Source organism: Eupeodes corollae, chromosome 2 (assembly GCF_945859685.1).
Source record: "Eupeodes corollae chromosome 2, idEupCoro1.1, whole genome shotgun sequence".
NCBI lineage: Eukaryota > Metazoa > Arthropoda > Insecta > Diptera > Syrphidae > Eupeodes > Eupeodes corollae.
In genome coordinates this window covers 65,171,677-65,182,948 of record NC_079148.1, presented here as the reverse complement: position 1 = coordinate 65,182,948, position 11,272 = coordinate 65,171,677, and the positions used below count along the sequence as shown (strand labels likewise).

General features: G+C 34.0%; 1 protein-coding gene across 1 annotated transcript; it reads right to left on the bottom strand.

Annotated features, from left to right (window-relative positions):
- Positions 1 to 296: 296 nt before the first annotated feature.
- LOC129945880 (palmitoyl-protein thioesterase 1) lies at positions 297 to 11,247 on the bottom strand. The gene is made up of 7 exons (XM_056055830.1): positions 11,028 to 11,247; positions 1,440 to 1,588; positions 1,291 to 1,379; positions 1,079 to 1,237; positions 873 to 1,022; positions 581 to 707; positions 297 to 512 (listed from the first exon to the last, which is right to left on the bottom strand). The coding sequence occupies exons 1-7, from the start codon at positions 11,140 to 11,142 to the stop codon at positions 384 to 386; spliced, it is 918 nt and encodes a 305-aa protein (XP_055911805.1). The 5' UTR covers positions 11,143 to 11,247; the 3' UTR covers positions 297 to 383.
- Between the last annotated feature and the right edge of the window lie 25 nt (positions 11,248 to 11,272).

Here is an 11,272-nt window from a genome sequence, read left to right as displayed (position 1 = left end):
AGATTTCGTCAAAATATTTATGCCAACTACTGATTACATACTCTAAAATTGCTTATTGAAATTTTTTGCAAACGACAGATAAGTTTGAATGATTTTAGAAGACATTAAAATTAAAATATTTAGATGGAAATGTAATAATATCATTTACCGCCAAATGGGAAGCTAAGGCTATTCAAAGTGCTAACTCCGTACCACGCACTGAAAAAGATGACCTAGGGATTAGAAAGTCATTTATCATAGATAAGCTACAATCATTTCGAAACATATACGAAAAATAATAAAACACCAAGAACTTAATACACAAATGAACTGTTATTTTTTTTTTATTTAATCGATGTTAAAGCATCGTTTTTTAAAAATTGTTTATAACTTAAACAAAGCCTTTAGTTTCCAAGTAAATATGGCAAAATATTTGTATTGAACCATTCATTTTTAAATTGCAAATGATCGCCTTCGGTTGCGAGGAATACAAGTTTTCCCTCTTTATCCATTTTTTGTAATCCAAGATCATCCTGAAATACAAAAACAAAAATCACACGGGTCAAGATTGATATAATCGAAATTATTTATAAAATCTTACGTTAAGATATAATGAAGTTTTTCTGAGTGGAAGAACTTCCTTGTCTTGACCTGGCGCATAAAAACCAAACCATTGCGATTCCTTTGGTTGGACAACGGTATCATTCAAAAATTTGACCATAATAAATCTGAAATTTTGTGGTTAGTAAGTTTTAAGTGGAACAGTTTTTTTTTGAAGGACAAAAGGATGTATTAATTTAAAATTTAATTTTGAAACAGTTCGATCTTAAATTAATACCAGAAACTTAATCTTTTTCAAATGTTGACTAGTCAAAAATACTACATATTCTTACTTATTTAGTTGTTGAAGATTCCGGATGTAATCTTCATTTCTGTGCAAAGCATTATTAATTGGACTTATGAAAGTGCTTAAATTTCTGTATTTTTCTTCATTCTCAGGATCATGCCAATATGTTGCCTGTACAATATCTCTTTGTGCCCATCTGTATTAAAATTAATTATAAATAATATTTTTTGAATTTTTAAATTATATTCTTACCCTTCATAAGCAGCTGTGGTCAAAGCTCGTCGGATGTATTCACAAGAATCTCGACTTAAGGATGGACATTTAGGTAGGCCGAAAATTCCTTGGTGTTGTCCACCGAATGATATAAGATTATTCATTGGGGGCGTTGGACACTTTTGTGCTACAGCTCGTCTAAAGAATTTCAAACTAAGTAATAGAATAATATTTGTTGTTAAATAACTTACAGAAATTGTCCACCTTGTGAGAAACCTATAGCATTGTAACCATGTTGTAAACTTGGATCATTACGTATTTGATTACAAACATCTTCAATCTAAGAAAAAGAAAACATACAATAATTTGATAATGAAAATTTTACAAAATATTTTATTACCTGTTTATCAGGATGAATAAAAAATCCACTGCTATAATCGGTTATAATTGATCCTCCAATTTCAAGAGATTTAACATATGTGTTGTTTGTTTGACGTTGAATCAATTTTTTTATTGAACCAAGACTGAATGGAAAACAACAAGTGTCACCTAATCAAAAATAAAACGATCAGTTGTGTCTTATCGCAAAATATAAATTATAATTTATCAATTTAGTTAATTTATTTATTTAAAGTTGAGCCAATACTTAATTTTAACAAGACAAGCTTGACACAATTATTAGGGAGGCTCAATCGTTTGTTTCTTAATTCATATGAATGAAAGATTGATATCGACTTAAGGGCAAGTTTGATAAGTTTCTCCTTTCAAAGGTTCAACACGCCTACAACAAAGGGAAATCAGTTGAAATAGCTCTACACAGTATAGTAAGTACAATCGAATATTCCCTCCATCATAAAGAGTACACCTTAGTTGCCTTCTTAGATATAGAAGGTACATTGTCGTTGACACATCTGACACATCTGAAGGTAGATAAGTCGATCAGCGAATTGATTAATCAGATTCTGATAAGCTAGATTATCAATTCAAAACTGGGCGATTTTATTGCACAAAGGTGTTTCAGCAGAGGCACGCCACAAGGTGGTGTCCTATCCCCTCTCCTTTGGAACTTAGTAATAAATGAATTACTAATTACTCTAGAAAGAGAGGGATACAGAGTGTTTGCTTATGCGGACGATGTTGCTATTGCAGTAACGGGTAAACATCCCAATATACTAAAAGAACTCTTACAAAACGCTTTAAATAAGCTCATCAGATGAGCAAATCGGTGTGGACTAGGCGTTAACCCACAAAAAACCGACCTTGTCCTCTTCACAAGGAAATACAAAGTCCCACTCATTGACCCTTCCCTCATAAAAGGTGTACTACTTAAATTCTCTGAACAAGCAAAATACTTGGGTCTCATTTTGGATAAGAAATTAAGTTGGAAACCTAATATTCAAGGGAGAATAAACAAGGCCACAGTAGCCCTGTTCTCCTGTACAAAGGCCATTGGTAATAAATGAGGCCTACAGCCCCGCACACACTGGCTATATATTTCGGTCATAAGGCCGATCCTTACTTAGGGAGTAGCGGTATGGTAGACGGCGCTAGATAGAGCGACAAATCGCGATGAACTCATCAAAGTCCAACGAACGGCCTTCCTGTGTATGGGAGGAGCACTTCGCTCTACCCCCTCCGCCTCACTTTATGTTCTGTTCCATCTAATACCGCTGGACGTTTTCAGCAAGCAAACGGCAGCTAATACAGCCATACGGCTTCAAGCCTCCTCTCTGTGGATCAATAATGGAATTGGTCACACCACTATTTTGAACTCGTTCAGAACTATAATATACTATACCTCCCAGGTCTTCTTGGGAGAATAGGTACATCATTTTTGAACGATGATCCTATAATCTTTTATACAAACGGATAAAAACGGAGAAAGGAGTTGGTGGAGGCGTATACTCAGATAGACTAAACTTAAGTCTCTCCTTTCGTCCACCCGATCATTGTAGAGTGTTCCAAGCTGAAATCCTGGCTATAAAAGAAATCCTATCCTGGCTTAAAGAAAACGTTATATCAAATTATTATATACGCATCTTCTCGGATAACCAAGCTGCGTTAAAGTCTCTAGACTCTGTCTCCACTAGCTCACTAACAGCCCTAAACTGTCGATCATCTCTAACGGAGATGGCTACACAGTTCAACATTCACCTTTTCTGGGTGCGGACCAAAGAGATATTCCAGGAAATTGCAATGCTGACGAACTTGCAAAAACCGGAACAACTTTTCCTCTGCTGGCTCACAATGCTAGCAGAGGTATCTCCTTAGAGAAAACAAACTTCAGGTGGAACAACACCACCACCTGTTTAGCGACAAAACTAATTTGGCCTAATCTTAGCGCCAGGCGCTCAAAACAATTAATCTCACTGAGTAGATTGCACATTAGCTACGTTGTAGGTGTCCTGACTGGGCACTGCTTAATAGGATGGCATTCTACTCGACTTGGAGCCCCTGCAAATGATTTTTGTAGGAGTTGCATGGATGAGGAGAAAAAGACAATGTCACATCTTCTGTGCACATACAAGAACATACAATGCAATTTGCCCCCAAACTGCTATGATAAAGATGCATATGTGCTAAAATTACTAAACGAAATGCAAAGTTTTAGCTCTCCAGTAGATAAATCAAATAGCCGAAGTTATAATGAAAAATGGTTTGATTAGAATTGCTCGAAAACAATCTTTTGACTTACTAAGAAAAATTAGAAACACAACAAGCCCAATCAAAACCCTAGCAGAACAATATATAAACCCAAACAAGGCCTACAAACTTTTATGCCAAAAATTGTCGCCCTCGAACTTTCCAACACAAGAAATTCAAAAAAGTTTTGGGACAACATTAAAACTCTACGAGGCATTCATTTTGTCTCCGGTGTGCATATATCGGCTGCAAAATTGGCTCACCATTTGAAGCTACTGCTTAACCCAAGTAATGTATGCGAAAGCTTTCATTTTGCCGAACCGTATATAGTTGATGAATTATTGGATAGTGATATATCTATGTGTGAATTAAAAGTATGTCTTCAATTAGCCAAAAAATAAAAAAGCACCAGGTCCAGACAGAATTGGAAACGAATTTTTAAAGAACGCACCAATTAAGTTTTTAAATCAAATTTTGTCAATTTTCAACCTCATATTTCAAACTGGTGAAATACCTCAAGAATTCAAAGATTCAATAGTTTATCCAATCCATAAAAAAGGTGACATCAGTACACCAAGTAATTATCGAGGCATATCTTTTATGAATTCAATTGCAAAATTATTTCTCTCTATTCTCTTGAATAGGATCAACTCATGGGAACAGAGAAATAAAGTTCTGAGTGAATATCGAGCAGGATTTCGAAAAGGTTACTCTACCGTCGATAATATTTTCATAATTACAACCGTTTCTCAATACTTTCTTAGAAATAATAGAAAACTATACACATTTTTTTTTGACTTTAGAGCCGCCTCTGATTCAATTGACCGTAACGTGGTATTTTTCAAATTATCGCAGAAAGGAATGTCAACGAAAATGATCCGAGTATTAAGAAATATGTATAAAAACACAAAAGTCAAAGGGTTTGGGATGGTAAGAATCTTTCCGAATGGTTTGAAACTAGTTCTGGTGTTAAGCAAGGGTGCCTCTTTAGCGTCGTTCTTTTTAACCTGTTTATAGATGACATTACAGAACCTCTACCTGCAGGTATTCACATAGCCCAGCAAACTCCTAAGGTCTTACTATACGCAGATGATATTGTTCTATTCGCACAATCAGCTCACAGTTTACAGCTTATGATCAATAAACTATGAACCTATTGTAAAATGTGGAATTTGGAGATCAATCTGCAGAAATCGAAAATTATGATAATTAAAACTAAATTAGAAAAAAATGAAAAATGGTTTCTGGATCGGCAGCAAATTGAAGTTGTGACGAAATACAGCTAACTTGGTATAATTCTAGAACCAAACATGAAATTCGCACAACATTTTGATAACAAATTAAAAGCCTCAAAAAACCTTATCAAGCCTCATGGAAGGATATCATTAGTAAAAATGAAATACCACTCTCAGCTAAGTATAAAATTTTTTATAGTGTTATGCGCTCAGTTATGTGTTACAGCTGTCAGACCTGGGGATTTAAGCAATACGAACAAACCAAAAAGCTTCTACGTTTCTTTCTGAAAAAGTTATTTCACCTTCCCTCGAATACCCCTAATTATGTACTAATGCTTGAAACAGGCCTTCCAAATATACTTCATTTTACTCTAAAGTTACATTTTGATTATATACATAAAGTTCTATGTTACCAATCAAACACACTTCCAAATACTCTTGCTAAGTATACTTTTGACCATAAATTCATTGGCAGAAAAATGTGAAATAGACCTAAATAAACAATAGCGAAAGAAGATACTTTCCATTTTTTAGCTATATGTCCCATTTATAAAGATCTAAGACTTATTTACTTCGGGAAACGCTCGTTGACAATGGAACATACAAAGAGACTCCTAAATGGTTGCAATTGGCAAGCTCTTTATAAATTTATTGTATCTGCATTTATATTCCGAAACAATATAACAACAGAATTTAGATAAGAAACGAAAAAGCTTACACTTTTATTTAAAAAAAAGATAATCAAGTTTTTTTTTATAAAAATAGGCTTCCTTTTATTTTATTTTTATTTTTATATTCGAAAAACATGTTTTGCATTTCAATCACTTACCAGACAGACGGCAACGCCATTGTCTTATTTTTATTTTATTTTATTAATGTCGTTGGAACTTATATTGTAAGAACTAATTTGTTATAAATTAAATATTTGAATCTTGAAAATCTCTCTTGAAATCTTGAATCTTCTGTGCACATGCCCTGCCTTATCACAAAGACGTAGAATCCACCTTGGAGACTACTACTTCAACGATACTAGAGATCTAAAAAATTCTAACATTATTTGTCTCCTACGTTTCATTCGGAGCTCCAATTGGTTCGACGAGTTAAGCCGATTAACTGATCCATGTGGTATCACAACGAACCATACTTTGGGCAAAGTGTATTGGACTTCCCAACCAACAGCCACTTTAACCTAGCCTAAGATTGATATCATTTCAAGTTTTAATAAATATTTCTTAATAATTTAAGGGTTTACAATAAAAAGGTGTTAATTGACATCTACTTGCCAGTTACTGTATGTGGTTTATAATAAATTCTTCCATGATGAAGGCGTTTTTAGTTGAGATACAAATTATTTCAACAAAAGCTTTAATCCCTTCTTATCGCAAACACTTTGATCGTTACATGCTTGATCTTTTCGTGGCTTTAAAAATCTTTGCTCTCAGCTCAATTTACAAGTAGTTGCAGTTCCAATAAGACACTGATAGATAATACTTAACACGAATCTAGGGTCTATTTTCGTTTACAATTTTTTTTTTTAATTGACAGGTGGTGAGTACCATAACTTTATATCTTACTTAAATGCTATTTTTGCTTTAACTGGAAGCTCTTAAAATTGTTTATGTTAGTTTACCACTCTTTACGTCATTAATTAGTAATTATTCAGGTAACTAAGTAAAGCAAACAAGGAAAAGTGAATCTTTCGCAATTGTCTTTACCTACTCAAGCCATGGATTGTAAATTACACTCCAGTGTTTAATATTGTTTTATAATAATCTTTTCCAATTTTGCATTTTCATTCCAACATAAGCCTTGATATATTTAAATAATTATTCTTGGCAAAACAACAAAAAGATTACTGTTGACAAAAAAGTTAGCTGAGTATCGAACATTGTACTACTATCGAACTTGAATAACTTTTGCTCGGTGATCTTCAATGGTTTTACATGATCATTGTTTCTAATGATCTTAAAAAAAATGATCAGGACGAAACTTACAAAAATCGCGTATGCAGTTTTTATTTATTTATTTATTTCGATATGGCTATACACATTAAGATATAATATCTAATAAACTAGTGATAACCTATTAAGTTTAACAATGAAATCAGTGAAATAAAAAAGAGAAGAGAAGAGAAAAGAAAGATAAAGTTGTAGGCAAAAATTATACAATATTTATAATAAAATTTAATGATTGTTTATAAATAAAAGGAGAAAATGAGAGAAAGAAGAGAAAGGAAGAAAGCAGGAAGAGGTGGAGAAAAGAGGAAAAAAAGAAAAAAAAATTAAGATACTGATAAAAATTGATGTAATTTGGATTTAAAATTTGTAATGTTGTTTATTCTCTCGATATGGCGAGGAAAAGAATTCCACTTACTTGTACCATTGATAAAAAATTGGCGCTCAGATGTTAGGGAGGCAAATCGGGGCTGAATCTACTGGTCAGACCTAACTGAAGAAGCCCTTCTTATTCTATCAAAAAGGTAGGGTGGTTGGTGTGTAAGCAGGACATCGGAAAACAATGATAAGGTACGAAACTGAAAATAGTTCTCTAGTGGCATGTGAAGTAAACTATTTGTAAAATGAGATATTCTGTCGTATCTATGAAGCCCATAAATGTATCTGATGATGCTGTTGAAAATGATGTTAAGCTTACTTTTGCATGCAAAGTTACAACTCGAAAAAATTTCGCAGCCATAGGCCAAAATTGGAAGAATTAAACTTTTTGCAAGTATTGCCTGCGTCTTCATAGGTGTATAAGCCTGGGAGACCCCAAGCATGCGTAGTAGTCCGTATGATTATCCAATTATAGCGTTAATATGATTATCCCATGTCAAATTACGAGTAAAAATGACTCCAAGATTCCGAGCAGAGTCCACATATTCAATAGTTGCATTGCTTAAAATAATTTGTGGGAAGTATGACAAATCCAGAACTCTTTTAGATATAACTAAATTCTTAGATTTAGATGGATTTAATGTCAGTCCGTTAAACTGTGCTCAACCTTATAGTTTTTTAAGGTCCTCGTTTAAGCGGTAAGCACCATCTTCAATAAGACCAAGATCGCAGCCGAGATAGATGTGTACATCGTCAGCATACATATGTACTGTGCAGTTATGAATTACGGAGGGAATGTCGTTTACATATAAAGAAAAAAGTAATGGTCCCAGAATAGATCCCTGTGGAACTCCACTAGTGGTTGGAAGAAAGTCAGACAACCTGTAACCTACTTCAACTGCTTGCATTCTTCCGGATAAATAGGGAGAAATAAGTTTTACTGCATCAGAGGAAAAGTTATAATGCTGGCGAAGTTTATTTGCGAGTTTGCTGTGAACCACAGTATCAAATGCCTTCGAAAAATCAAGGAGGACTAAAAAATTAACTTTATCGCAATCCAATGCTTGACGGAAGACCTCTATGACATCAAGTAGAGCTGTAATACAGCTATGCTTCTTTCGCAAGCCACTCTGTTTTGGAGTTAAAAAATTGTTCTCCTTAAAGAACTCGCCTATTTGATTTTTCAGGATCCTTTTAAAAATTTTTGAAATAAGAGTTAAGATGGAAATTGGCCTATATTCGCTACACTTACCATTTTTGGGCATAGGTATAACTTTTTCCAATTTCCAGTCAGAAGGAAACTCTCCAGTAGTAAGGATAGTATTGAAGATATGAGTGATATACGGTAACATAACGGGAAGTATAATTTTTAAAAAGGAAGGGTGCATTTCATCGAGGCCTATGGCATTTGACTTTACTGAAAGTAGGCTTTCAACAACTTCAATTATGCTAACACCTGTGAAGCTAAAGTTGGAGGAAGTATTTTGCGATGATAAAATTTGAACTGGAAGCACAGAGTTAGATAGAGAAGTCGGCAGAGGAGTACAGACGAATTTTCTATTCAAAAAGTTACCGTCAACATTCTCGATATGACTATGTTTTGATTTACCAAGCCCAATGCTACGCAGATTACTCCACAGCTGTCGGTTATTAAAGCCCGCGGTATTTAGTTTACCCGAATAAATCCTAGTCTTAGTTGAACGAATTTCCATCACAACTCTATTGCGAAGTGACTGATAAATTTGTCTAAGTTCAGGTAAACGATACATTTTCCACGAGGTGTACGCTCGATTACTTTGCTGCATCAAGATACGTATTTCACTGGTGAACCAGTTGGGATCTTTTAATTTATTTTGTAAAGTTTTTAAGCCAACGAGTTGAGCAACATTATTATTAAAAAACTGCACCTGCGCAGGGGACGAAGATAAGTTAAAAATATTGTGCCAGTCTATATTTCGGGTATCTGCTTCGAGTTGGGAGTAATAAGATATATAAGATATTTGTATGTGATTACTACTGGGTTGAAGATGAAACTATAGGTAAGAAAAATTAGATCATGTTATGATAAAAATAATATATACATCCATATATGCAATAAATACAAGCTAGTGTAGGAAACACCTAAATCTGGCAATGTTATTGTTATTTAAGTTGGATGGATTGGTTAAGACAAAAGTGTGTTATTGCAAAACATCTGAAACAATCTCCAGATTAAAAAAATATATATGGAAGACATCTCAAATTCAGCATTTTTTGGCAGACACCCTCAAAATTGGTCTTAAACACTAATTTTTGAAAGTTAGATGCATAGAGGTTTCATTTTGAATATCTCGCACTTTTGAATCTGTTATCTTTTGAAAAATAAAACTTACCTCATTATTAAAAATGAACAATAAATAATTCAACAACACATTAAAATTGGTAAAACTTACTACAAAGTACCACCTGTCTGCAAAGTACCTACTGCCACCTGCCTAAATATGGCCAAGCATAGACTTAAAACGGTCAAAAGGCTTGATATCCCTGAGCAGACATATAATAGGTCTACAATTGGAGTAATAACAGGACACTGCCTCAAAGGAAGACATGCTCTGAGGCTAGGGGTCTACACAAATGACTTCTGTAGAAGCTGCATGGACGAGGAGAAAGAGGAAACAGTCCAAAACCTTCTATGTACATGTCCAGTACTCTCCATTAGAAGAAATAACTTTCTCGGTAATCCCTTCTTCGATAATACCAGTGAACTGCCAACGATTGACATAAAATGTCTCTCTAACTTCATTAAAAGTCAAAATGGTTTGTTTAAGTGCATTACTCTCCCATGAGGAACCTCATTAGTGGTATCACAATAGACCCTTGAGGTCTAGGTGAGTCAATGACATCTGGGCAGCCACTCCAACCTAACCTAACCTACTACAAAGATACACTACGTGCGTCACAACTTGTGACTCACAAGTGGTAACTAAACAATTGCAATTTCGAGAGAACATTTTCCTATCAGCGCTTTTTTTCAAAGAGATGATTTAGACTTTTTTTGGGACTACGTTAAAGATAAGATCTTCTATATCAATGCTACACAATTAATTCAAGACCTAAAAGTTGGAGTTTCTGATCATGGGCTATTTTGTGAAACGGATATGTTACTGCAGACAGAAGCCTTAGACGTGAAATCAGTATTCCATTGTTAATAGCAAACACTCCACAAATACATACATTCCAGAATAGCAATCCTCATTAAAAATCCTACTTACATAACCAACAGTTTAATACAGAGACATATCAAACAATCTGAATCTTCTAAAAAATGTCAGACACTTTACTCTTAGCTTTTACATTGCCAGACATAGTACGCCCTCGGGTGATTTCGTTGTATTTTGTTGGCTTTATTTATTTTGCCTTGGGTGTATGTAAATTGAAGCGCCATACAATTGAAGCCATCGCATGTGTGCTTTTTTAATGGATTATATCACCATAAGCATTCAATCCACTTGTTTCTTGAAAAATCTTTTAAAAAGAGTGTTGTATTGATATTATGCCATTATGATGGTAAGTAAACAAGCAATAGGCATGTCTATGCCGATGCCTTCTCACTTTTCAAGACAGTATCATTTAATCAAGATAGACCCGCGGCAACAGTTGGTATAAGTATCGACGATAAGTTAAACAGTTTAAATAATAATCTTGCTGTCAATTTAGATTTTTATAAAAAAAATCAGTGTCGACACTCATAAATTAATCGATAATAAATGTATTTTTAAAAGATTATCTCAAACTTACCCATTCCATGCCACATAACGACCGGTAAAATGGTCTTATTGATAACATTTTCATCGGCATTAATCTGAGATATACTATGAATTAATAAAATTGATACAAAAATAATTAAATTCATTTTGCTTTGTTTAAAATACAAGTGATTAATTAAATGCACACTATTATTTAATAACACTGTGAGTTCGGCTGAGTGTTATTTGTAAATAAAAATAATAAACTACTGGAAGCAAAACAAAACAATGATTTTG